The following is a 27,979-nucleotide window of genomic DNA, read 5'->3' as shown; positions in this document are numbered from 1 at the left end:
GGAAGTGTGGATCCATTCTGGCTTGTATCAGCAGTTCAGGCAGCTGTTAGAGGTGTAATAGTGTGGGGGATATTTTCTTGTCACACTTTAAGGCCCTTGGTACCAACTGAGCAGCGTTGGCTCATTAGCCTGAATGAGTTTTGTTGCTGACCAAGTTCATCTCTTTATGACCACAGTAGTTAAGACACCTTAATCATTTCAAACTTGAACACGACAACAAATCCTCTTTAGTTTGGAAACTATTGCACAAAGAATTCAAACGGCTATAACTTTAGCTTATAAAGTGGCCAGTGGTGTAAATATCAAAAATCTAATAAATAAAATAATTCCAGTGGCTCCAAACCTTGAGGTCACTTCTTATTTGGAACATAAGCGAATAGCCAATAGAGAAATTTCTTTCTTTCTTACTATTTTGTTTTTCCAATCTTTTGCGAAATTTCTGCATATCTGTCCTTCCCTGTTCCTGGACTTTATCTAAATGAAACGTCAGAGGAAGGGGATTCCCTGGAACAACACAATAGCACAACAGAGTGATGTAAAACTACTTTCCCGAGAAGAATGTTGAGAGAATCCCATTGAATACTTTAAAACTACAAGTTGTGTTATCTCAGCTGGTCACAGTTTTATTATATGAATCTCTTGAAGTATTTGAAGTTATTAAGAAGTCACTCAAACCCCCAAACAGCTACTTTAAAGCACAGTGGAAAGAAATTAGAGTAATGGAAACAGTAAAGGAGATAAATAACAAACAAACTAGGTAACAGAGGTAAATGTCTGTCCAGGATGTGTTTGGCATCATTTTCGTTGCAACAGCGCTCGCTCCAGTCTCTTGAGTTCAGTTGACTCATTTGGTCAGGTTTTGTTATCACCTTTGTGCCTCCCTTCCTGTCTTGTTTCAGTCCGGGTTTGTGTTTCAGAAGCGACCTGTTCACATGTCACACTTGCAAGTCACAGCAGAGGGTGTCGGTGCTTTGTGGTGAGGGGTTTGCCTTTCGTTGGTGAAGTTAGCAGCAGCCAGGAGAGCGAAAGGGGAGGGGAGAAGAGGGCAGGGGAGGGGTTACGAGCCCAGTCCCGCGGAACATCCTGCGACCACATCTGAGAGAGTCGGAACGAAGCTCGGCAAGGTCCCCTCACCGCCAACTTCTCTTGCTGCGCGCCGATCGTCGCTTTCGTGCCCAGTCGTTTAAACCCCGGAGCAAGCGCGGGCCGGTTGTCCTGGTACCCGCTCTGCGAGTCGCAGGCTCTCCTGGACTTATGTTTTTATCTCTGGACGCGCGGTGGTGGGACATCCGGAATGGGGAATCCGTAGGAGAAGACTGCGCTGGCTGGTTTTACTGTTTGCGATAAAAAACAAGAGAACGCAGGCGCGCAGACGCGCTGGCCCGCATAGCCTACGCACGAGATGGACTTCAAGAAAACAAAATTTGGAAAGTAAGTTGAATTCCCAGGAAAATAAGAAAAAAGTTTGAGCGTTGTTATCTAGCAGCATGTTTTTGTTTTCGTTTGTGACAGATCCTGTGCATCCATGCGTACTGACGCGCCGGCACGTGCGCGATCAGAGGGATATGTTATAGATTAGTTTGTGTGAAAAAGCCAGAGAGAGGGAGGGGGGGGGGGGGGTGGTGGTGGTGTGCAGAGCAGCTATCTTTATTAAAAATATAAGAAGATTTTTTTTAATCTTACTGCGGTGATCGATCCCTTTGATGTATAAGTCGCTTTGTGGTATCTGTGCAATCCATCGGGGTCTTTCCTTGGGAAGTTGAAAATAGTTCAGTGTCAGTTAACTTTAGACAGAACCGGTCTGTCTGTGTGTGTGTGTGTGTGTGTGTGTGTGTGTGTGTGTGTGTGTGTGTGTGTGTGTGAGAGAGAGAGAGAGAGAGAGAGAGAAAGTGATCTGGGGACGTCGGTAATCATGAGAACCAGAGTCCCAGAGGAGATTAACTTGATCTTTGCTGTAAAAGGAATAGCCTTGAAGTCACAAATATTGGATACACACACGCACACACAATCTGTGGGGGGTTTATTCGTTTTACTGCATTCCTTAGCTCCTTACCCTAGCCATCACAGTTGAATGCCAGCATTCCCATAATTCTGGCCTTTACCCTAAATCCAAGTCTTGGCCTTGAAAAAAACCCAGCGTGATCTAACTAAACTAGCTTGTGTTGGTACAGTCAGGTCAAAGTCCCCACTGGGCTTGATAATGTATGGAATGTGCTGTAATGCTCAGTGAGATGAAAACAGGGGTGCCACATGCATGCACGTAACTGTGCCGTGACACATCTGCCGGAGAGGAAGAGGTGAGCGCACGGAGAGGGAGACTCTCAATAGAAAAAAGGGATGCTGATACAATAATGCCCTGTCTGATCAGCCTTTGAATTTCCATCCCTCTATTTCACTTCATTACTCACACACACACACAAAGCCCTCCTGTCATAACTGATTAGAACACATCAGAGTACCACACTGAGCCACAGTACAGCAACAGTGCTCAGAAAAATACTGCTCCCTTGTTCTGTTGCTTGGCAGAGCCTAAAGGGACACCGGACAAAGAAACGAGGAAAGGCAGTCACAGAGCGATCTAATGTTATCTTGCTAAATGCTGTTTTTGCTTTTTATTACACGTTTATTACAAGTTTAATGTGTCCAGAATTGTTTTTTTAAATTTTGCAGTAGGAAAACATTTAATAAAAGCACAAGAAGATGGAAGGGATGAGTCCTGGTGTGTGTGGGAGACAAATGGAGGTTGTTTGTAAATGATAGAGCCCTGATGACACCAGCCAGACCAACAACAACCCCCTTAAAAGCACCAACTTTCCTGTTATGAGGGAATACATTCATATTTATGCATATTTATGTTTTAATTTTAGTCTAATTAGTCTGTTAGTCTAATCTCAAACAGTTATGGAAACCTAGAAATGTATCTGTTCATGCTTTTTCATCCTTCAGGGTTAGCTGGGTCCTCGCTCTCGTATTTTGGTAAAAACTATAAAGGCACAGATGCTGATCTGTTATTAAATTCTGCTATCAGCCGCTGGCTTAGCTTCTGTGTCAGCAGACTCGTGCTCTGTAGATTAGTTTGACAGGGAGGGAAACCCGAAGTCTTCCTGCGTGCGAACACAAGTCGGCCCACACGGACCTGATGTCAGGGCGAACTGGCAAAGTGTAGTTTTAGCACGTTGCCTTGGTGTGAACGTAGATGACGGGGAAGCCGTTTTTAAGTGCAAAGAGGTGAAAAGGGGTTAAGAAGTCCACGCTCCAAAACCAGAGGGAGCTCGTTCCCCGCATGTGGGCACAAATTGAGGAAATGCTTTTTGTCTGGGAAAAAGCGATCAGGCAGGAATAATGAAATAGAGGGAGAAGCTGGAGAAGTTAGTCCTGGAACAAGCATCAGGTTCTTTCACAGCTTTGAGGGCATGAGGACAGATATCACCTGAAGGAGAATGTGAAGGAAACAGCAAATATTAACTCAAAATCTACAAAGAAACAAAAAATGAGAGGATGAGCAGGTCATAGCGAGGCTGATTGCCAACGTGTTGCCATCAGTTAATGAGCACAACTCAAGCAGACTTGACTCAGCTGGCTTCCAGCCACTGACAAAGTTACATTTGGAGGATGAAATTTGAAGTTAATTAAAGGTGATAAATACCAATGCATGCTGTTACAATACTCAGCATAATGACAATAAAATCCTAACATGAGTTAGAAATATTGTGATAAAAGTATCCTCTGCCCTCTATTCCCCAAACAGTGAAGTTTTACTGCTTTACTTACCTCTCCACAAAGCTGCGGCGTTCACTGACACCAAAAATACAAAACAAAAAACCCCCTGCTGTCATCTTGGCATTGGTCAATAAAAATGAGCACACAGTTTGTGCATTTTAAAATCTGATATTTTTTGAATTTGAAAGGAAGTCACAGTGGTTTCCTTTCTCCCACGAGCTGCATTTTGCCAAAGATACTTTCTTTTTCATAGTCACGTGACTTTCAAAGGGTTCCTTATCTGTGATATCTGTGAAGCGTCAGAGGTTTGGATTCAGAAAGTGTTTTTCTCCCTCTGATGTCTGGTCAGAGTTCACGTAGCCTCGTATTTGGTAGACATTTAGGTGACTAGTGTGTGAAGTCGTAGTGCATAAGCTTAAGCAGCCACGTTACCTTCCCTTATCTGCTCTCCTTCTACTGCTTTACTTCCTCCCGACTTACTCTTTCCATTCATCTTTTATAACAACGCAAAGACGAGGCACGTGATGGTGAGTGCGCGGCCTAAATGTGTAATCAAATAACACAGCTGACCAACAGCGACGCACCTGTGGCCCTGCATGAGAGGCTTCTTTTAAACCAGTGTGTGCGTGTCCGTGTGTGCGTGTGTTCATCCTGATGTAAAAAAATGTGATTTCGTAACATCTCCAGATGTGTTTTTTCCCTTTAAGCTGGGATTGAGAGGTTTACTGCTGATTACGTAAATACAACACACACACACACCTACGCATATACACACACCCGCACACACACGTAGCAACTTTCTCATGGCGAATAATGCAATGCGGTTAATAGTTAATGGCCAGTGGTGTCCCTTTGTGGTGGTAACAATGAAGCACTCTAAAATGCAGACAGTGTGATGAGGATTAGAGAGCTGCAAATCCTTTCACAATGACCATCTCACACACACACACACACACACACACACACACACACACACACACACACACACACACACACACACACACACACACACACACAAGAACAAGAAGTAAGGCCTCCAGATCTCCTTTCATTATCTAAACACATACTTTCGCCTCTCCGTCTTCCCCCTCTCGGCCCTCTCTCAGGTTCATGAACTGCAGGGTGCCAGCCAGCAAGAGATACCAGCCCACTGAATATGAACACGTTGCAAACTGTGCCACACATGCGGTAAGTCTAAACAAATACGTACGTAGAGCAAACAAACAACACACAATACATGTACACAAAGAAATACACGTGTCGCTGCTGTGTTAGCTCAGAGGATCCTCTAAAAAAACGATGAGGAGGATTGTGAAGAATGAGGCACGGTGATGTGTGATGGAAGCATTGGGCTGTAATCTCTGAGTCAGCCTGTAGTTTCCTGTAATCTGCCGTAATCCCAGTGTGTCCCTATGGAAGACTACGACTGCCAAAATCAAAAATTAAATAGACATGAAGTGTAAAATAGTGACTTTCACCTCCCATTCTTTACTTTTCTGTTTCATTTACAAAATATTCCTCAATGTATAAATAATAAAATAGCTAATTAAAACTGATAATTATGTAAAACTACAATAGTTATTAATCAATGCTAATTCATGCTACAATATTTTGTAGCATTAATGATGAATCATAGATACAGAAGATCTAATACGCCTCTAAATCTCTCATGGCAGTTAAAATACGTTCAAACGTGTACACAGTGAATATAGATGTAATGTCGCCGTTTGGTGCTCAGTTGAAATGTCAAATGTGCAAATATATGTAGTATTTGTACAAAATATTTGTATACACCATATAGATGTTCGCACTCAGTCCCAGAGGGAATGTTTATGCAAAGTTTCATCAACATTGGTCCACTTGTCTAGGAGGAGATAGGGAACATACAAATATAGATCCATACGCTACGATCACTATAGTATGATATACATCGTTACTGCTTCCATAGGAATTAAGAAGGTCAGTAGCAGCCAACTGCTTCAAATCAAATGCACTGGATTAACTGCTCAGTGGGGTTCCCACCTGTATAAAAGCAGAACTTTTGGCAGTTTGCTCGTCAGGAGTTCGCAGGCATGTTAACACAATGCCACAGTCTTACCAGGTGTGGACGTGCCAGCAAACTCGTGCCAAGGTCAGACCGTGCACTGCTCAGAGAAACTGTAAAATACCCCAAAACCCACATCTGGGATTCCACAGGCCTCAGTTAGCATGTTATGACAGCACAATTAGAAGAAAAGACTCAGCAAGTATGGCTTGTTTTGAATGGTTACCTGGGAAGTTGCATCTGATTGAACCAGATTGCTTCTGAAACAAAGTGGAGATGTGAGACCATAATGCAGCCGCATACCTGGGCACCTTGCAGTCACTGAGTCGACCATGACAATGGCAAACTGTCTGACGGCCAAAACTGGGTCATGTGACAGGACAGTGATGCCAAACACAGTCTACACAGTCTGAAAAAGAAAAGACGATTCAGTCAATGTTCAGACCCCAGCCCGACTGAAAAGCTGTGGCGTTACCTTAACAGAGCTGTGCATTAACAAATACCCACAAAACTCAATGAGCCGAATCGTCGTAAAGAAGAGTGGGTGGAAATTAATCTGGGATGATGTGAGAGACTGTTAAAGTCAAAAATGAGTCATAGTCATTTATATATGACATAGCCTGATATATTTAGATATGATTTTGGCAGCTTGTGTCCTCCATATGCATCTTCTCAGTGAGAGTGAATGATACAAGCAGCGAGAGGAGACACTACAGCTCTAACGGCCGTAAAGCTTTAAACAGGATGTTCTATAGCCATTTGTGTTCATGATGTATGTTTTGATCATCCCCTCTCCTGCCACAAAGCCCATTAGCATGTGAGTCGGTGTATCTCGTAAACATACAAACAAAATGTCCTACTTCTGTTACCAAAAAAAGTTCAGTTTTCATCAGTCATTAACACTTATAAAGGATCCAAGTGGACTTTTAGTGAAATCGTGGTTAATATTTTCTTTATATCCCACTTTTGTCCCCTGGTTGTTCACAGAATAACATCAAATACAAAATCCGTAAATATAGTTCATGACCTTTTTGGGAAATATACTTGCGTGCTTTATTATTATTATTATTATTATTATTATTATTATTATTATTATTATTATTATTATTATTATTATTTCTTGCTGGGAGTTTGATGAGAAAATACGACGCCACAATGAGTGGAAATAAAGCGGAAATTTTATTGGCTCTGCTCAAAGGTAATAAACTCCTCGTGGATTTATGGGGGAGTTATACGCTGGTATAATAACCACGGAGTTATTAAGTCTGGCAAATAAATAATCCCACACATGAAAGCACAATGTGTTATTTTTCAAAGCTGTTAATCAGCGTTGTTTTGGACAGAGCCAGACTTTCTGCTAAGCAAAACTTTACTAGAGCTCAAGAGTGCTATCAAAAAGTGATTTCTCCTGGGCTCAGAGGAAGAGAAATGTGAAAAGTTTCATTTTTAGGAAGAGTAAAAAATGCAATTTTTCATGACGGCGGTAAAGAAAGTTAATTGTGTAAGGGGATGGAGCTCTGGGTACATTTATTTATTTATTTACCTGTTTGGAACTTGATTAGCATTATGAACATGAGTGTGAATGAACTGCACATATTAAAGTCTGACATGATTATTGGATATTTGAATCTTTTCCAGTTGTGGATTCTTCCCAGTATGGTCGGTGGGTCCGTCCTCTACTTTCTCTCCGTGGACCGATGGCATCGTGTCGCTGCCTGGCTCTATGGGAGCGGCCTCACCGGCTTATTCATCACCTCAACTCTTTTCCATACTGCTGCCTGGAAAATCAGCCACCTCAGGTGTGTGTTTGTGTGTGTGTTGGGGGGAGGAAGTGCTGATAGGGATTTGGCAGATGTGCCATCATGTACTTATGAGCTGCTCTGGTAGGTTTACGACACAGTTAGATGAACACTTTGTTTGTTGCAACCCAAAGGTTTTACAAAAACCAGACGAGGAACAATAATCAAGAAATTTCATGTCACTTTGGCTCACAAAAATGTGTTTTTGGTGAGTTTTTTTTCTTGCATTTCTCATGGGTTCTAATGGGGGCCTTTCTTAAAATAACTGGTCCCAGTAACAAAGGCGCTTATCGACTCAGAAATCGAGAGAAAACCAACAACACACCCGGCAGAACATTATGTTATTTACACGGGTGCACATAAGTGGTCCGCATGTGCGCATTCGCTGTCAAAATAAAGCGCACCAGATAAGAAGTTGCAACGCGCGTTTGCGTCCATATAAAAAGCACTGTTTTTGTCCGCTAGAGTGGGATTTTCACGGCACATTCCGCACCACATCTCTGTGCGTTCATCATTTGTTTGAAGCCAGCTCACCTCCTGCAACCACTTTTCCGAGAATACGCGCTTCTTTTGTGGTTCGGACTCCTTCTGACATTTGTTTGGAGGTGGAGGAACACCAAAGTAATTGCTTAAAGGAGCTTCTTCGACATCTTTAAGAGTTCTAAACAAATGTCTGTCCTCCTCCAGAAAATCTTATGTACGCAAACACGCGTTGCAACTTCATATCTTGTGCGCATTTTTTTTTATTTTGACAGCGAATGCGCACCTGCGGACCACTTATCTGCAGCCCCGGTTATATAGCTCGTCATATTGCAGCCACAGAAATTATTTTGTCCATGAAACCATAAAGCTGCACTTTCTTTTTGCCTTATAGTCTGATTTGTCCTAACTTCTCCGTTTTGTGGTAAGCTTTTCTTTGGCTGTCACTTCTTCACCCTGACCTGTCTTATTTGGCTCAGCAGAACTAAAATATATATCCTGCTGCTTTTACACACACACACACACACATAACGCTCAGCGATTCTCTGCGCGATCAACCTCTCATATGTTTAAGCTTGCTGCAGGAGATTTCACTTGTCATGTTTGCATAGTAAGCTAACGATTGATAAGACGATGTCAGAGGAATTGGTGCGCAAATTATCATCACTCACCAATCAGTGCTGTCGCTCTCTATACACAGTTCGAGCGATTGCAAAGTGAAAGCAAAAAACAAGCGCAAATTCAAACGTGATTTCAATATGTCACATATTGACAGTGGCTCATCGATGCCAATGACATAATTACCCAGCTACATTTCCGAAAGAATGCAAAAGCATTGACATTGTAGCGGGTCAGGGCTGTTCGGGGTTCTGTTTGTACAGTTACGTTTTGTGTATGTTGCCATGGTGATGGGTGATGCCCTCTCGCTGCGACGGTGTGTCCTTCCGGGGTCAGAGGGCGCCCTGTGTGGTGTTGTTATTGCTGTGCGGTTGCCGCGCTGAGCAGTTAGCTAGCGGCAGTGTTCTTCTGCAGATGTCAATAAACGGCTGTGCTCCCTGGCTAGCTCACGGGAAGCAAGACCAAACGATACCTCCGTCTCCTCCTTGTCTGAGCTCGCCACAATATATTTTTCCTTCCTACGATAGCCCGACGGGCAGGGCAGAGAGATTTTGGTAGCCCGACTGGAAAAATCGCTAGCCCCGGGACGTCGGGCTAGCGATTTTGCAAGCCCTGGAATAGTTCTCCAGGCTTTGTGAAAGACATTTAAAGCTCTTCTTTGGATGTTAGCTGCCTCTTGTTCTGTTCTCTGTCAGAATGATCTCAAACAAATTAAGTTGTTGCCAGTCAGATGCTTTTCAGATGGTATTGCATGATGGTTCTTTCCTGTGTTTGTAATTCAAAGACTTGGACAATAACACAATCCTAATCCATAACAGAGCCTCTGCTGTGTTTTACAGATGGCTGTAGACACTCTCTGTTGTACCTCTGTCCTGTCCTTTCCATACATATTAAAATGAATCTGAACCAGAAAAACGTTCAAATTGGGATTAATCACTTCATCTGACCTGTTGTCACTGATTTTCAGTTCTTTTGCAATTTGCCGTACATCAACCTTTTCTCCCCATTCCCCTTCCTTAACAATAGCTTCTTGACAGCCACACTTCCACTGAGACCATTTCTGATGAGGCTTCAGTGAACAGTAAATAGGATGCATCTCTCAGGTCCCGTGTCAGGTCTTTGCAGGATTATCTCCGACTTCTTGAGGTCATGACTTTCAGATAGAGTTCGTCTGCTGTAGATAGTTTTTAGGCCTGCCACTTCTTCTTTTGTCCTCCACTTGCCCAGTTTACTTAAGTGTTTTAAGGACACACTGCACACCATGCTGATATGGCAAGTTTTCAAAAGAAATGGGAACATGTGTTGACATGTTTTTACTCACAACAAAGTGCCTAAAGATACTATTTAAAATTGGTTCCTTGCTAAGGTGTCTGTTATTTGTGGACACAACACGGCATCATTTCTTGAGTTAGTCACCTTTTTGATCCTTGAACAGTTCACAGGTCAATTTGTTATGTTTCAACAAGAACAGGTATTTTAATGCTGCTATATAAAAATACATTTCCAGGAGATCTAAAATTATTACATGGATTATGCTTATAAAATGTGCTCATGGTTTTGGTTTAACCCTGTAAGATCAAGCCTGCACGAGGGTTGATCTTAGCAGGCCACGTCACCGGGTGACTATTCTTGTATGAAGAACAGCAGATGTTTTTTTTGTCCCATTGCTGCAGGTGTATAAAATCAAGCATCTAACCATGCATTGTAAATAGCTCACCAACTTTACACTAACTGTAACAGGATGCCACCATTGCAAAAAGTCAGTTTGTGAAATTCCCTCCACAATCTACTGCAAGTTATATTATTGCAAAGTGGAACCACTGCAAGGCAGCCACAAAGTGTCACACCAGGTAAAGTTACAGAGCGTGGTCGGCGAGTCCTGATGCCCACAGCACGTAAAAATCATCAGTAACTGCAGTGCTCCAAACATGAGCATTAACGCAAAAAGCATCAAGAGCTGTTTGGGTTAACATTGTAGTGCTGTAATTGTAATGTGTAGGTGATTCAGTTCATTTTGTTATACAGCCCCAGAAACGTGGATGCGTATTAAGAAAAGGTGCATGATTTGTAGGACTCACTTTGACAATTTAAATGTGTTTCTACCCTTTACACAACATTTTCAGAGTCCTCCTCTGGTCTTTCAGCCATATTGCTGTCCAAAAAACAAACAACACTTTCCACACTTTGGTGGACAATCATATGACCCCCTATGAATAAGCAGTTGGCGACAGTGGAAAGGAAAAACTTCCTTTTATCAGGAAGAAACCTCCAGGAGAATCAGGCTCAGGAAGGGGCAGCCATCTACCCCAACTGGTTGGGGGTGCGGGGAGGAAGACAATAAAAATCTTCATACAGCCTGGATCCTTTAAATTTTAGACTTATTATGTTACTCTAACTGAATCTTCACAAATGAGCTCATGCCTCCTCCTCTCTCCGTGTAGGAAGGTGGAGCAGCGCTTCCACATGTGTGACAGAATGGCCATCTACTTCTTCATCGCAGCCTCCTACTCTCCATGGTGGGTCATGTGACTACAGCAAAAAAATAAATAAAATAAAGACCAGAGCGAACACACTGTGACTGTGTAGGTGCGATGTCGTGTTTCCTCAGGTTGATGCTGAGGGAGCTGGGACCCTGGACGTGCCACATGCGCTGGCTCATCTGGGTCATGGCGTGTATAGGATCGGCGTATGTCTGCTTTTTCCATGAGAGGTAACACAGCCTCCGTTTGTACTGTGTGCACTAATTTGACACAGTTAACCTGAAGCCAAACGCCTCCATTCAAGTGTTGACAGAAAACACAAGACTGCTGTTTGGAGCACAAATAATTAGGCAGGAAAATGGAGGTATTGTTATTTTTATTATGACTTCACGGTCCAGTTTTCTACCTGCAGGTACAAGCTGATCGAGTTGCTGGGATACGTGGCCATGGGGGCTGTTCCTGCTTTGGTCATTCTCTCTATGGTAAGTCTACATCACATAGATGAGTCTTTCTCAGCGTCTGCCACTCCCCTTCCCCCCTGCAGACTTCCTTCCACTACCGTTACTATTTAAAGAACCAAACCGCGGCTTTTGTTTGAGTGCCCCATAACCCACAGATGCGTCTAATTGCTGGTAATAGAACTGCTGACTATTTTCCAATGCATAAGTCTTACATTGACTTCCCCTGTTGCACTGAATCACTGATTTCCATTTGATTACGCTCTTGATTTCAACTTATAGAAGCCTGAAATTGTCACTTTGAGGGTAAGACAGTCAACATCTACTGAAGTAGCTGCCACGTTCACTTACAGCCCGAGCCGTTATGGAGTGATTTCTTTTTCATGTCCCCCTGAAGATAAAGGTAGTAACGTAGCTCATTCTCTGGCTCCATAAATCACGCTTTGTTTTAGTTTCATGTCTGAGAAATTGTATTTCTTGACATCTCTTTTATTAAAGGGAAAAGCTGGCATAAATCTTATAGTCATATTTTATAAAAAGGCCTTAAACAATGTGCTCAGAACCTGAATCTGATTCCTTTGGGTTTCTTTTACCCACATGGAGCTCCAGGCCCTTATTTTTCGTAGCACTTCATAGTTATGGTGCAATTTTCTAATGTCTATTTGAAAATTCATGCTCCAGATTTCAGTGCATAAAAACACATGAAGGACAGAAGAAACAGAAATCATTTAGGCCAGGCAGGGCATGACTTGATATACAGTATACTCCCAAAGGTATTCACTCACCCATGCAAATCACTGAATTTAGGTTTTCTAATCACTTTCATGGTCACAGGTGTATAAAACCTGGCATCTAGGCATGCAGACTGCTTCTAAAGATGTCAGGAAGTCAGCGAATTCCAGCATGGTACTGTGATAGTCCAGCCCAGTCATGAAATTTTCTCACTACTAAATATTCCACAATCAGCTGTTAGTGGTATTATAACAAAACGGAAGCGACAGGAAACGACACCAACTCAGGCACAAAGCGGTAGGTCGCACAAATTCCAACATGCACCTCAAAATCACGTGTTATTACAATGTAAGGATAAGTGGTTAGGATAGTCCGTGATACAGCCTGGGCCCTTAATAAGTCAACGTAACAAACATTGTTGGTCTGATCTTCTAAAATAACCAAAAACTACTCATTACTCAGTATAATTTGTTGCTTCTTTCTTTTAAAGCTTTGTTATCATGCTGTACCTACAGGTAAGGAATTTTAGGTATATAAAGTTACACTCTAACCTGTGAAAAAGTCCTTGGTAAATGTTGGAAAACTACACCAAGTATTGGGCTGTTCGATGAAGTGCTACTCCGTCTTTTATGGAGTGGGCATGTAAAACGGCATTTCTCAAAAATTTGGGAAACCTCTTTTAAATAAGAGTATTTCTTATTTCAGATGAATTCAACCAAAAACTGGATACATCTTTAGCAAACAAATATACAGTTAAATAAAGCATCTTTAAATTAAATACCAGCAAACTTTCCTATGTTCCAGGTGGAGCGCACAGGTGTGTGTGAACTGGCCGTGGGAGGTGTCTTCTATGGAGTAGGCGTGGTCTTCTTTAAGAGCGATGGCCTTGTGCCATTCGCCCATGCGATCTGGCATCTATTTGTGGCCGTTGGAGCAGGCATTCACTATTACGCCATCTGGAGGTACCTGTATTTACCGGGGACACAGCTGCAGACGTCGAGGTGACCGGCTGCATACTGACGTTAAGCGTTTCCATGCCGACAGGCTGAATGACAAAAGTGCATTTCATGTAGTTAGGACGTTAGTGTTTTGACTACGGTAAGCTTCACTTACGAAGCTGGGCCACCGGGGACCAATTTTTGTACTGTGTGCTGACTATATAACATCTAGCCTCACTACACCAAATTGACGCTAATTTATAATGTCTAATTCTGCTCTTTTAGACGTAATTAGCGACACTGACACTGGTTTGCGTGCCATGTTGACTGTCTGTAGTGTTTCAGACGAGATCCGAGTGCCAGGCCTGCATTATGAAATCTTCCTTCCTGCTTATCTCCGCCAGTTAGAGGAAAAGTTTCTAATTTTGGGAAATGTGTTTATTTTCTATCAGAGGTAGATGAGAAGATTGATAACAATCTATAATGTTTGTGGTAACCACGATACTGTGCACAGACATGTTCAGATCTACAGATTCTACATCGCGCCATCAGAGAGACATTTGATCACGTCAACGATCTGACCCCTCAAAGAGCCCTGATCCCAGACAGACATCATGGAATCAGTTTGGGATCACATGAACAGAAGCAACAGCTTCAGGTTATATTTCACCATGTTTCAAACATCCTCAGTGACGGGCATCCTGAAAAACACGGTTCAAGTGCAATGAAGGAGAACGGGTGCAAATTCAGACCTGAAAATAATGCTCAGTGTTTTGTTACGGCCTGCGGTTGAGCGTTGAGGTTGGACAGCGGTGTGCACTGGTGCGTCACAGCCTGCTCGGAGGTTTGCTTTTGCCTGGGGGGTGTTGGAGGTGTTGCCCCATCACTTGTAAACCCCGCCGAATTATTTAAAGCATTTCATTCCTATTATAAAAAATAGACATCATCTATTTTGCACAGTGGCACGGCAGTTGCCGCACAGCGAGAAGGTCCTGAGTTCAATTCCACCATCAGGCCGGGGTCTTTCTGTGTGGAGTTTGCATGTTCTCCCCGTGTTTGCGTGGGTTCCCTCGAGGTACTCCGGCTTCCTCCCACTGTCCAAAGACATGCAGCTTGTGGGGATAGGTTAATTGGATAATCCAAATTGCCACTAGGTGTGAATGTGCGAGTGAATGTGAGTGTGAATGGTTGTCTGTCTCTGTGTGTTAGCCCTGTGACAGACAGGCGACCTGTCCAGGGTGTACCCCGCCTCTCGCCCTATGACAGCTGGGATAGGCTCCAGCGCCCCTGAAAAGGAAAAAGCGGAAGTGAATAGATGGATGGATCTTTTGATGGGCTCTTACCGGCAAATATGTAAGCAATCAGGAGATACAACTCCATTGCTACACAAGCACTCACAGTACACTTAGCTTTAAACCCCTGCACACCACTCAGGTTTCTTGACTCATTGTTGCTGATGCTGTTGCACTGACAGACATTTACTTCCTAAAATACACTGTTATAAAAAAAGAAACACATTTTAATCAGATTATAGCATCAAGTCAATTAAACCTCTGGGGCATTGATCTGGTCTCTAGCAGAAGGTGTTTTCAGTCAGTTTCAGCTGCTTTAGTGTTGATGAAAAACAACAGGTGCACTAGAGAGGCAACAATGAGACCCCCACCAAAACAGGAATGGTTTTACAGGTGGAGGCTATTTTTCCCTCCCCATCTTTTTTGATTCTTTTTTTCCACTACTTTTGCGTTTGACTAGGGTCAGTGTCAGACAGTCATGCTGGATATCTGTGCTGATATGAACTGGGTAATGTTTTAACTCATCAGCTGGATCGGCATCTGCTTCTTTGTGTAAGGAGGAACATAATGAGCACTGCCAGAGCCACAAAATGACCCCCTGGAGGCCACCAAACAATTTGAAACAGACTTCATGAGAGTGGCTTGATGGGCCGATGTCCTCTAGTGGACCCTGTGCTCACTGCCTGGAAACATAGAGCCTGATTAATATTTGCTATAGAATACCAGAATTATCAGGTCCACCACTGACACCCTGTGCCTTTCACACAGATTCACCCACGTGACACAGATGAAAAGGCCTGAAGCAGCAGAGGAAAACATTATACTGCCAGTAACATTGTCCAGCATGACTGATTTGGTGGTAGATCAGACATAGTCTGGGGAGCCATATCCTCTACAGGCAACGGCACCATGACTGCCATTTGGTGTTGGGATGAAACCTTTGGACCTCACAGACCCTACAATGGTGCAGTGTGTACTGGGTTCCTCCTGCTGCATGACAATGCCTGGCCTCATGTAGTAAGAGTATGCAGGCAGTTTCTTGGAGGATGAAAGACTTGATACTACTGACTGCCCGCAGTTCTCACCAAATCCACCTCTGGGACATCGTGTTTCAGTCCATCCGACGCCACCAGGCTGCACCTCAGATTGTCCAGGAGCTCAGTGATGTCGTGGTCCAGATAAAGATTTCAGGGTATCTTTGAATTCAGCCCTCTGTAGGTTGATCATTTTAATTTCCTTCAAACAATGTGTCATCTTTTGGTTCCTCATTACCCGTTCCATATGGTTTTCTTTCCCACTGAGATATTTTGTGTATTTTAAAGTGTTCCTTTTGTCCACACCAGCTGCTCAACTGTTGGTCACGACTATTCTGGGCATTATTTTACAAGCATGACGTTACTGGAAAATCAATAAAGAAACCAGAGTATCACTATTTTTATGCCAGACTAGTAAAACTGTAAGAGTCTTATCGATCTTCTCGTCTTTACAAGAATATATATGCACTTTCCCAAAATAATGAAGCTTTACTTACTGGCATATCTGTTACTGAGCATTCCTAAGCTGTTAAACTCCCTACTTTCAGTAATCCAACCACAACTAATGTGCCAAAACTCACTACACAGGAATCCCTTTCTGCTGTTGGTGCTACATCCTTGCTCGGTGGTAAAATATGACAGTCAGGAAGTCGCCCAACAAAGCTGCCATTGACAGGCTTTCAATATTGATTTGGCTGTAAAAGCTGTTACAGATTTTTACCACCTTATGTGACCCCTTGAACATTTATGGACGATCTGAGAACTGTCGACATTGCCTGGGACGAAGCTGAAGCAGTCGCTGCTGACCGACATCGATGGAGATCACTAGCTGCCCGATGCGCCGCTCGGCGTAGGAGGAACTAAGTGCTAAGTAATGTGACCCCTTGAGAGGATCTGCTTTTGACTTCTGTTCATTTTCACAGTACATGCACGACCCCTGGTTTCGTAATTAAACGTACTCATCTTTGGCCGACTGAGACCGAATTAAGCAATCTGCAGACAGACTTTAAGGTCACACATGTCTGTGTGACACACTGTAGCCAGACTGTAAATGATCAACCTGATGATAAGAGACGCGAGTAGAACCAGCTACTCGTGTGTGGCTGTGACTCAGCTTTGAGTTTTATTTTTTTTGACTTGTGTTCCAATTTAATTTTCCTAAAACTGTAATTTGATTTAAAAGACAAAGAAGTCCGTCTCATTATGAAAATGTCAAGGTCTAATGCATTTCGTGTCCCGTTCAGGGGAATTTTAATGCCAGTTGTTTTGTCTAAATGGTGCGCTCTTGACTTCTGAGCACTTTTCTATCAACACTGATGTGTAACGTAGAATTTGCTACAGTCCTCTGACTACGACAGAATCAACGTAGCTCGTAAATGCAAATTTCTATTTCCACATTTCAAGATTTTCTTAACTTCTAGTACTTTCATTACTTCTGTTTTAATTCTTGAAAACAGAGCACCTACTCAGGAAATGAGCAATTTTTTAATCTTTTTTTTTTTAATCAGATGATCTATTTTGTAAAATGATATTTCTGTCAAATCACTGTAATAAAGAAGAAAAATATTACACTGAAAGGGATCTGTGTGTTTTATGAAAATCATATCAGCGTCAACATCAAACAAATCAATTACAAAAATGCATTGTCAGCGCAGGATGATGTTGCGTTTTGTACATGAGTGTGTGTTTGTGTCACTGTGAGTGTGTGAGGCTTGTGAGGGCTCGCAGTTGAAGCGGCAATGCCACATTAGTGTCTCTGTGCCACTGCGGTGCGATGACATGGGGAGGTGGTGTCAGGACACTCTGAGCTACGCCGGGGGCCTTCAGCAGCGACCACAACTCCTCCCCTCGTGTTACTATAGCAACGAGGTCCTCCTCATCAGAGCACCAGGCAACCGATCCGCTTCTGGTTACAGTTCTTAGTTTAGAGAGGAACAGAGACACCCTAAAAAGAAAAACAAAACACACACAAATGATATCAGAACATTACAAAGTCCTGGATGAAGAAAAGAAAATATTGCATCTTTAAAAAGAGTCTGTTACCGAGGTATGAGGTCATGTGACCGTGACGCCAGCTTAGCGAGAGCGCTCATTAAAGTGTTGATGACTTTAGGGGCCGGGCAAACCGTTCCAGTTGGAGGGGCAGACGAAGTGATCTCAAACAGCACCGCCTCCAGTGCTTCAAAACAGGAAGTGATGAGGCTCACGGAACAGCGAGAGTCACATGACACAGAGAGGTACTCTCCCAGCACCGACACCTGAGAGACAAACAAGCTCAGTGCTGTTTCCGCATCAGGTTTTGAGCAAATGCTGAAATGTGAGAAGCACTGGGTTTTTGCACATAACCCAAGATACACAGAAGAGTCAGCACTCTCTTTACCACATGTGTATAGAGTTCCTCTTTGCTGTAGACGTTGGCTGTGCTTCCAGCAAACTCCAGCAGCTCGTGGGACTGGTTCACGACCAGAGAGGGGTGGAGCTTACATAGCCTCAACAGGTGGCAGCTGAACACCCTGCAGAAACAGTGAGAAGTGGTTGGAGCGAGTGAGTGAGGAGATGAAGATGAGAGTGAGGCAGCCAGCAGCGCTTTAGTGTTTCGGTGTACCGGTGTATCTCTTTGATGTACGCAGGGATGTTAAGGAGCAGGCTGCTTCTCTCCAGCATCACCAGAATCAAATGAGCCAAAAGCTTCTCGTCAGCGATCTGAAAGAGACGCGCGACATATTTTTTTAATAAGGTGTATATTGTAAACTGCAACACAGCAAGTACAGACGCAACGAATTTGTAAAGAATGTCGAATCTTTTCACCGTAACAATTGTGTTGAAGAAAACGTGCAACAACACGGGGACCGTCCGAGCACACTGAGTGACTCTCGGCCAGTCAGCAGCTTCAACCAGCAGCTCGTGGAGCGTGCTCAGTCGGTCAATTGTGTCACCTAAACAGGGAGATACAAAATTACAATGATTTCATTGGCTAGAGCATAATTTAAGAAGCTACCTGCCCCTGCTGCTTAGATTTAAACAGAATTACAGAAGAAACAAAAAGCAAATATACTGTGTGTGCAGTGAAGAGAAGACAGGAAAGCAGGGAGGAGCCTTGGGTCAGAGCAGACCTGGAACAGTTTGGCCTTTTATTCTTATTTGATTTCCTTCTGTTCTGTGACTTGTCCTACCTGAGCCTGCCTCCGTTCGGAGCACGAAGAGGAAAAGCCCTCTGAAAGAAGGGTTTCGAAATGCATCCAGTGACACGAAGCTGCGACCGACTGGCTCAGAGATGGGCAAACATGTGGACCTGTGACACATGAGACCCAGTGAGACAGGGATAAAAACTGTGCATGTAACCAAATCCCTGTGGGAAGCAGTTTTTCTCCTGCGTGTGCCTGAACCTGTGCTGCAGGACCAGCGTGGCAGAGAGACAGGGCAGGTCAAGCAGGGTGTGAAGCAGCTCCACCGCAGTTCCAGTTGTAACCATAGAGGGCAGCAGATCCACAAAGTCGTCCACCATCGCTGGACTGTCCCATGCTAAAAACTACACAGAAAAAGAAAACATGTAAGGAATAAAAAGCACATCCACAATCTAACAATTGTTGCACATGTTTTCTCAGCTTTTCACCTTCAACAGATTTGGAAAGTAGAGCGTGTACTGTGGAACCCGAAGCTCTATGCTTTCCACGTTAAGTCGAAGGAAGCGTAGAAGCTCGTGTGCCAGGAATGGGTCATTGAAAAGCTCCGTAGGAAACCGACCGAACACCACCTTCCACACGTTCTCACAGTCCACTGCAGCCATCTCGCCTGATCGGATACAAATAAACATATTCAACCTTGCACGCACAGAAAAAGGGGTCATGTATGATGTCATCGTGTGAGCAACCAATTTACAGTGAACACACGTGACCCTGTTTTCCGTTCTAAACTTGTGGCAGCTGCGAGCACATGTTGCTGTGTATGCGCACCGTGGTTGAGGTAGAACTGTGCTATGGGCAGCAGGACTCTGGCATTCGACAGCTCTGAGCTGAGGCGACCAAAGAGAGCCTTTATGCAGGGGAAGGTCCTATAGACCAGCGAGGCGTCCTCAGCACACACGCAGTCCAGGATGCACACGGCCTCCACCAGACACTGAAACAGGAAACAGGACACAAGGGCAGCAGAATAAATCTTGATAACACTGCAGAACTTTCTTTTGGTTAACACCAGTGGTTTCTCTAATGCAGGGGTGTCAAACATAAGGCCCTAGGGTTAGAATCGGCCTGCCGAGGAATCCAATCCAGCCCACTAGAAAATGTGAAGGAGGGCTTAGTTTTTACACGCTAACTACATTTTCGTAGCTTTTACAGCTTTTCCAACCGATAAAAACCTCAGTCATGGCCAATCATACTGCACTAAAAAACCAAAGTAATAGATAAACGTCTTAATGACAGAAGAGTTCCTCTTTTTTATTATCTACAACAGAAATGTCTTTTTTTTATAGTGGGTCTGGAGTTTAAAAAAAGATTCTCTGTACACGTCTATTCCTTACAATTTAATCATGCTGACAGGTTTCCTCCACTTACTGCAGCTGCATTTCTCAATTGTGTCAAAAATCAGAGATGCACTGTTGAAACTGCACTTCTTTTCTCTTATATGAAGCTATCTGAGGGACTCGGTGCAGTTAAACAACACAGGAAGGGGAGTTTTCTCTGGTCTGGCCCCTTTCAGGTCAGAGTGGGCTGTGACGTCAAGGGGTGATGTCACCGCCCAGACTTGATGTCTGGTTCAGCAACATTTATCCCCAAATGAAGAATGACTGAGCACTTTATGCACTCAACAGCTGTAAACAACCTCCAGAGGGATACATTCCACCTTCCCTTTGAGTCACTAATTCACATAGTTTGGCTCTTTTTTGTTTTGACATGTTTCTATTTATTTACATTATACTGCAAGTCATTCCCAAACTGTGTTACATATCCACAGAACTCAGAAAAACAAGTCAAACTGTGAGCTTGTATCAGCAAACAGCAGTGCATCTTACAACACCATTGTGTGGAAGTGTAACGCAAAGAATGTAAAATGTAATTAGGGGGTTAGGGGCAGAAAAGGACAGTGTAGATCAGCAACTGAGCCAGACTAAGCCAAGCATCCTATCTAGGTCTCCTTCTTTCAGCCTGACTTCTTAAACAGAACACCAGGAGGCGCTCTTTACTACAACACAGTGAACAGGAAAAGCTACAGTTATCTACATCAACACTGTGGCTCTTAGTTTAAGTATTAAAGGAAGTCAGGCTAAAAGTGTCTAAAAGTGATTTAAACCCCTCAGTTTTACAAACTGCACCATGAAATGTGTTTCCATAGTGATAATAAGTGATCTGCAGACTCACCGCTTTTTGCAGTTCTGTATCGGTCTTCTTGTGTGCCTCTGATGGAAAGAGAACAAATAAAGATCCGTGCATGAGGAATTCTGCTACGCGTCTCACTTTTCTCTCACCCGGTGCAATTTAATGCGCACACACTCACTGCGGTCGCTCTGTTCGATGAGGCGCTGGCAGTACTGGAAAGCCTTCTCTCTGAGACGCTCCTTTGGAGGCAGCAGTCGGCTGGAGGAGGACGTTGCCGAAACCATAGAAACTACGGACCCGTCCACCTCCGATCGGTCATCTGTGACAACGTGTAACGGCTTGGGAATTAGAGGTCGTGACCTTCTCGGTATAATGATTCGTGATTAAGGTCTATATCCGATTGCTCCGAACACATCAGGAGTCGGAGTTAAATTGTGTTTCTGATGATGTTAAGTAGAATCACTACAGGTTAGTAAAATGCCTCATGCCTCGACTGAAACCTACTGTTGCGGTCTCTAATTTCACCTCTTAGAACACACAGAAATGAAAGAAATCAACACAAATGTGCTCATATTTTTGTGATGTTAATCAAAGCTTAGTTACAGTATTCTTAAAGTGTACCATGCAAGGGATCAAAAGAAGCATTATTAGACCACATTAGCTAGTAATAACTTTGATATACACTTTCATTTTAGGAACCTTGTTTTCTTTGCTCATATTTCAGACTCCAGTACTGTGAAGCAGGATTTGAGGCTCTGTAAGCTAACATCAAGTTTAACCCTTGGATTTCAATATCATGAAGGGCGTTCCCATCTTACTGGGATTCACCATCATAGCACCCACAGCACAACCTGCTCCAGGACAGATCCACATGACTACCAAAATACCACCTATTGACCCTGCTGCACAGACAGTGACAGGATCTCCCTTTTAGAGACCGTCTAAATCCCGACAAGCATCAATAAGAGACACAAATTCTCAACAGAGGGAGCATTACTCCAGTCCAGGTTTGAAAGAAAAGGGGACACTGGACTTTCACTGTTTTAGCCATAACAGATCAGCTCCCTGATAGCAACACCCTGAACCGCTGTTACATGCAGGACGGATTCATGCTTCTGTGCTGTTTACACCAAATTCTGACCATCTGAATGTTGCTGCAGAAACTGAGATGTAACCGGGCAATGTTTTCCCGATCATCTTTTGTCCGATTTTGGTGAGCATGTGTGAATTGTAACCACACTTTCCTGTTCTTAGGTGACAAGAGTGGCACTCGATACGTTCTTGTGCTGCTCCATCTCATCTGCATATTTTGGTTGCAACGAGTTGTTATTTGACTTCTAAGTCTTGTAAACTTGAAGCGTCCTGACAATTCCGTCTTCCACAAAGGACTCGATTTTCTTTTCATTTTCCTCAAATTTGTATTCTTGTGGGACATTTATGGGTTTAGCCGTATCCATGTTTGCGTTTGGTCACGCCTCTTTTACATTAACCAGCTTTTAGCTTGATTTGGAAAATCTTGGCTGACTTGTCAGGCTGACGCTGCTCAGCAGAACTATGGTATAGCCAGGTAGTAAAACAGATCTCAGGGATCTGTTGAACTTTCTTTGGTAATCTGTAACTGTTTCCGTGCCAAATTATACAATTAAATCATTGCGAAAAATGTATGCCAGTTCAGAGTGATCAGAATATTAAGCTCACATAAATCCTTTACAGTTTTGGTAAAAGATTCAAAACGCCATCAGATTACAGTTTTATAATTCATGCTTACAAAAACATGTTTTGACCGTGTGGAGAAAGGCCAACCATCACTGCATGACTAAGACTAGCTTCATATTTTGTTTGTATCTTCGAGCCAGTCTGTGGGCGACACTGATTTACCCAAATCACTCATATCGGCATCTGTTTGTATCAGTGGATTCTGTATGAGGCCAACTGGACTGGATGAGTCACACTGACAATGTAAACAAAACAGCGTCTACGTTAAAACTGAACAAATTCACTTTGTTAACAGCAAACCGATGAACTGGCTCTCTGTGCACACAGGACTCATAAAGATCTTTAGCTTTAACATGAGCTCACTACCGAGGGCTAGATGTAAGTAACCATACACGTTTGAGAAAGTGACGATTATCACTGATGACACAATGACTAATAATTGTCGGAATGCTATTATAAGAAAGCAACACAGTCAAATTAGGGTCAAAGACCACAAACATCCAAACACAGAAGTTTCAAGATGAAATTGAACTTGCCGCCCACACTTTACACAACACATGCAATGTGTGGCTGTGTGGCATTTGCAGTTCAGCATCTCATGATTAGGACCTCATAAGAAAAATTAGGGGAAGGCAAATGACTGTGGAAAGAGGAGGTTAAAAGTCAGAGATTATGATTTCTGATTAGAGACTTGTTTGTTAGTTAAAGTTTAGAGTTGTGAATTGATCTGTACCGCCTCCAGTTAAAGAACAGTGGGGGAGTTCAGCTTATTTAATTCTTAGAATCAGGCACATGCAGGGAAGGTTCACAACCTCTCATGTCTTACCATTTGAAAAGGAGTGGGAGACTGACAGGCTGAGTTGTAGCCTGTTTGCTGAAGATGATGAAAACACAGAGCAGGTCATCTGAGACTTAGTCATATGAAGCAATAACAGCCCTAATACATCCTACCTTGAAGCAAAGGCTCCTCAAAAAATAGAATAGTCATTCTTGGAGAAGTATTATACGGCCATTCAAACACCTGCCATTTAAGCTAGTTTATAACTAATAGAAGCAAAAATGGCTCAGATGGGCAGAACTGTGGAGCTGTTTGTAAATAGAAACACATAAAAGTGTCACTAGCATATTACAGCAAATGGTCATACCTGCATCTACTGTGCTGCAGCTGGAATGGTAGGTGAGAAGCCAATGACGCAGCATGGAAAAGGAGTAGACGTTCATCCACTGGTCTTCAGTGAAGCCCTGACCCACACATAGGACAGTGAAGAAATCTCCGGACACAGACCCATCCAGCTCTGCTATAGGCACCGGCTGACAGTGGGAGAAGGGAAAAAATCCACAAGCAATCCAGTTTAGCTTTACTAACTTATATATTCACTAGTTCATTACCTTCCTGGAAGAGTCACAAGCTTAATGTAATCCTATACTTGCTAATACTAATAATACTTACCTAACTTACCTAATACTTGCTCAATATGAAAATTAACTGCTCACCTGACGGGATCTGGGCCCCGTGAAGAATCCTCCAGAGGAAGTCCCGACTCCCTGCATGACGCTAGCATAACGCAGCCAATCAACAAGCTTTTTGCTTACAAGGGTCATTTGATCTGCAGACAGTCAGAATTGGAGAGAGATCTGAGTGCAACTCTCTCCAGTGCAAACAACTTAAAGCAATAAGATAAGACACACGGAGGTGAATCCAGAGGTTTCCCTTTACCCCTCATTATCACTCTTCTCCAAATTAACTGTACTTTGAAGGACTAAACAGGCTTGAAAACACACAAAAATTTTCTTTATATACATTTTAATTTTATGAAATTACCAACAAACATAACACAGTGTGTTCTACACTGTATGAACAATTAGTTGGTGCACATAGCAGATGCAGGAAGTGATGTGGAATTATTTTTTACAACATTTGATAAAAGTCCAGATCTGTATCTGTATGTCCCGCTACCTTCGCTGAGGCACTCTGGGCTGTGTGTGAGGACGTTGTTGAGGACTGGCAGGGTGTGCATGAGCGAGTGAGTCGGCCCTTCAGACGGTCGACTCTCCAGATTGCGAAGGAGTTGAGTGCAGAGAGATGAAAGATCACCCTTGGATACAGCCTGTCAGGATTAAAAGTGTGAAAGAGGATTGCATTAGATAATGCCTTTAAAAAAGCCCAACAAGTAAGACACACACACACATACAACACAAACTGGGACTGTGTTACTAAATGTCTTCTATATTTAAAATTACAACAATACTGGCTAATTATTTTTCCAATATCCTGAGCTGAAAAAGGATGTGGTGAGTCTTTTAAATACATGTCTCACAGTAATGAAGAAGTAGGCTCAACCACACAATTTCAGTTCTGCCCACCTGTGAGAGCAGCAGACCAGCAGCGTGACTGTTCAGCTGACCGAGATTGTCCTGGTTGTAATTCAGCTCTTGACCAGTGAGGGGCAGCGTTTCTCTGAGCACAGCGGTGCTCAGCACCTGATGCTGCTCCGCAGGTGATGAGAGAAGCGCTACAAACCTCTTCTGGAGCTCTAAAGGCAGCCTTGGGTTGACGACAGCAGAAGAGAAATAAGACAACGCACTTATTTATCCCACAGTGATGCAGACCCAAGACATTTGGCTTGACTTGCTTTTTAATAATTATATTAAGCTGAGGGATAGATTTAAACATTATTACAACTTTAATTAAAAGTGTGGGAAGAAAGGGAAGCTGCTGTTTACTGTGAAAAAAAGACCACATGGAAAGTGAGAGGCTGAACTGTTGAAAACACTGCCTTTGAGAACACAGAGCAAAGGAACAGCAACTTGCAGACATAACAGCAAAATGTAAGACCTGACATTTATTCGTTTGAACTGCTGATTAGTGGAACTCTTAACGCTTAGGTGGTCACGGTGGATGAAACATAGTTTAGAGGTTGTTGCAAGCAAACAGATGACATAGGTGCTGATAAGATGATAGGCGCTGAGAGCAGAGGAGACCACGGCAGTGTGGAAATGTGGGTGTCTGATCACAGATTTCAACTCCGCCCCCAGTTTCTAGGCGTCCTGACTAAACCACAATCCCAAAGTTTTCAAAAGGAAACAGACATCGTGCACAGGAAGTGCTACTGAAATTGACAATAAAAAAAATGTAGTGTTTGCGTACCCTGAATCTCTGACACTAATGAGGAAAGAGTGGGAGGAGGGAGTGAAAAAAGTGGGTTTAGAGAAAAAGATAAGTAGCTTAAGTTATAAGAAATGAATACACAAAGGTGGAGATGAATCATTAAGTTTAAAATGTAGAGCAGTGAGAATGAAAACTGGTATCAGCTCATCCACGACATGAAGTATGAGAGGCGTGGGTGGGAGTTCTTACGTTCGGGTGTACTTGGTGGCAGAAAGGATGAGGTGCAGCCTCTGCAGGGAGTCCACTGTGTCGTGACCGAGCTCCTTGCCCTGAAGCATCTTCATTAATCTGCTGTAAAACTTCTGCAGCTCAGACTCCTGAATCTCTCTGCAAACGACAGAGTGCGGCTGGTTTTGATCTCTTTAAAGACCCCTGACAGATCTCACGGAAGCTAAACACTCGTTGAAAAAAATAAAAATAAAACTCTGACAGAGTTATGTGACAGCGAACACATTTCTTTCTACTCAAGTTAAAGTCGCGAACGCTTTAAAGAGCCCTGAGAAGAATGTATCTTTAAAGTGCGTTTGAATAACATGGAGATATATTCAACATGCTAGCTAGCTTTAGTTTCAGTAGCTAAACAGATTAAAGGAAAGCGAAATGCGGGGAGAAAAAAAGAAAGCTATCCTTTCATTCTGCCCTTACCTTGCTTGTTTAATTAAACTCTCTGAAGCGTGAGAATACATTTTGAAAGAATATTATTCTGCCACATCTGTCTGAAGCGGAAGGTAAACAGTCCGTTTGCTAATCGAGTCCTGACTGGAATCACATGACGTGACTTTAGTTCCGCTAATGAACTAAAACCACTGCCGGACTCTCCCACTCCGTTTGTATTCAAACTGTTTAAAGAAAAAGTGCACGGTGGCAGGCATATAATACGGACGAACCGAATAAAAATGACTGTGCCTACAAACCTTCTTCCGAAGCATTTGAAAAGGTTCCAGGTTTTTGCGACAGTCCTTCGACTACACAATACGTTACAATCAGACGACAACGAATTTCTCAATTATAGAAGGGTAAATTTAATTCTTAATAGGTTACATTGTAACTTTTAATTTTGTTATGTCTTTATATTTAAACATTTACTTAGTTTGATACTTTTATAAATACATTTTTTCTTCTTCTCTCACCTCTCCAGCTTTGTCCTACTAAACCTGAGCTGTCCCTTTGATGTGATGGTTTCTAATTCTGTCCTGTTCAGCTCTGCCTCTATACATGATAGCAGGTCTCACTACCGTCTTGTAGTGCTGATACTTGTAGTGTTTAAACTAATACAGAGCCAGTAATGCCAATATCAATACTGAGACCGATACTTTCAACTTTCATGCTAGTATCGATCTGATACCAATACCAGTGTTGGTATCAATACTATAGATCTGCGGACCCTCACATTCTGTAACCTTCGCTTTCACCCTTCCCTTCCTAGGCATTTGTCCCACAAAACACCTACACCACTTGTCTCCACTCACTCCACCCTGCCTGCACTCTCTTCCTCACCTCTCTTGTGCACTGTCCATTGGTTTGCATGGTTGACCCGGGGGATTTAAACTCACACACATTCACTGTCTCTACTCCTTGCTGCTTCACTGTTACACCTGTCTCCCTCTCATCCACACACATGTATTCTGTCTTGCTTCTAATGACTTTCATTCTTCTTCTCTTCAGTGTATACCTCCACCTCTCCAACCTCTTTTCGACCCACTCCCTTCTCTCACTACAATGGCGTCCCTAAACATCACAGTCCACGGAGACTCCTGGCTGAGCTAATCTGTCAGCACTTCCTCTTCCATCACTACTGTCTCGCTGTCCTCATACGTCCCTCATGCAGTACCACAGTTCCTCTCTTGGCACCTTATCATATTCATTTTTCTTTAAATCCACAAAGACACAATACTCCTTCTAATCTTCTCTGTGCGTTCCCATCAACACTCTCAAAACAAACATCCCATCTGCAGTGCTCTTTGTCATCATGAAGCCACACTGCTGCCTACTGCTCGTCACCTCTCTTCTTAACCTATAGCTTTAACGACTCTTTCCCACAGCTTCACAGTACGGCTCATCAGCTTCATTCTTCACGCATCCTCACACTCCATCCTCTCCTTATCTCCATGTCACCTGGACCAATCTCCTGACTACTCTTCATTTACTACTATAACTTATGTAAAATAAATTGTGTTTATTTTCTTT

At 43.0% G+C, this 27,979-nt stretch overlaps 2 protein-coding genes across 3 annotated transcripts; one reads left to right on the top strand and one right to left on the bottom strand.

The window, feature by feature from the left end:
- Nucleotides 1–1,062: 1,062 nt before the first annotated feature.
- mmd2a (monocyte to macrophage differentiation-associated 2a) lies at nucleotides 1,063–17,172 on the top strand. The gene is made up of 8 exons (XM_086288696.1): nucleotides 1,063–1,431; nucleotides 4,827–4,908; nucleotides 7,403–7,563; nucleotides 11,103–11,177; nucleotides 11,270–11,371; nucleotides 11,554–11,623; nucleotides 13,136–13,332; nucleotides 15,330–17,172. The coding sequence occupies exons 1-8, from the start codon at nucleotides 1,403–1,405 to the stop codon at nucleotides 15,433–15,435; spliced, it is 822 nt and encodes a 273-aa protein (XP_086144822.1). The 5' UTR covers nucleotides 1,063–1,402; the 3' UTR covers nucleotides 15,436–17,172.
- ap5z1 (adaptor related protein complex 5 subunit zeta 1) lies at nucleotides 17,045–26,592 on the bottom strand. Of its 2 annotated transcripts, XM_086288694.1 has the most exons (18): nucleotides 26,438–26,592; nucleotides 25,982–26,119; nucleotides 24,988–25,168; nucleotides 24,581–24,731; nucleotides 24,118–24,230; nucleotides 23,769–23,934; nucleotides 23,450–23,497; nucleotides 21,086–21,226; nucleotides 20,950–20,987; nucleotides 19,549–19,711; nucleotides 19,209–19,387; nucleotides 18,982–19,124; nucleotides 18,769–18,887; nucleotides 18,404–18,531; nucleotides 18,201–18,298; nucleotides 17,976–18,108; nucleotides 17,639–17,853; nucleotides 17,045–17,540 (listed from the first exon to the last, which is right to left on the bottom strand). In XM_086288694.1, exons 1-18 carry the CDS (start codon nucleotides 26,476–26,478, stop codon nucleotides 17,288–17,290), a joined length of 2,448 nt encoding a protein of 815 aa, XP_086144820.1. In that variant the 5' UTR covers nucleotides 26,479–26,592; the 3' UTR covers nucleotides 17,045–17,287. The 2 variants fall into 2 exon arrangements, with proteins under 2 accessions (XP_086144820.1, XP_086144821.1); XM_086288695.1 differs by lacking the exon at nucleotides 23,450–23,497 and having other exon boundaries at nucleotides 17,047–17,540; nucleotides 26,438–26,589.
- Between the last annotated feature and the right edge of the window lie 1,387 nt (nucleotides 26,593–27,979).

The sequence above is a fragment of the Aulonocara sp. 'chitande type north' Nkhata Bay genome, linkage group LG4 (assembly GCF_057382095.1).
Source record: "Aulonocara sp. 'chitande type north' Nkhata Bay isolate Kocher_YH1m ecotype deep benthic linkage group LG4, A_spYH_male_GT1.1, whole genome shotgun sequence".
In the NCBI taxonomy this organism is placed as follows: domain Eukaryota; kingdom Metazoa; phylum Chordata; class Actinopteri; order Cichliformes; family Cichlidae; genus Aulonocara; species Aulonocara sp. 'chitande type north' Nkhata Bay.
The sequence above is the reverse complement of the archived record's forward strand: the minus strand, read 5'-3'. Positions and strand labels throughout refer to the sequence as shown.

Excerpts from the sequence above, each read along its gene's own strand:
- mmd2a (XM_086288696.1), top strand. The coding sequence starts at position 1,403 with ATGGACTTCAAGAAAACAAAATTTGGAAA. Across the intron at positions 4,909-7,402 it reads CAAACTGTGCCACACATGCG|TTGTGGATTCTTCCCAGTAT; the intron begins GTAAGTCTAAAC and ends AATCTTTTCCAG. Across the intron at positions 11,372-11,553 it reads GTCTGCTTTTTCCATGAGAG|GTACAAGCTGATCGAGTTGC; the intron begins GTAACACAGCCT and ends TTCTACCTGCAG.
- ap5z1 (XM_086288694.1), bottom strand. The coding sequence starts at position 26,478 with ATGTATTCTCACGCTTCAGAGAGTTTAATTAAACAAGCAAG. Across the intron at positions 25,169-25,981 it reads GCCACCAAGTACACCCGAAC|GCTGCCTTTAGAGCTCCAGA; the intron begins GTAAGAACTCCC and ends CGTCAACCCAAG. Across the intron at positions 23,498-23,768 it reads CTGCAGCACAGTAGATGCAG|CAAACAGGCTACAACTCAGC; the intron begins GTATGACCATTT and ends CATCATCTTCAG.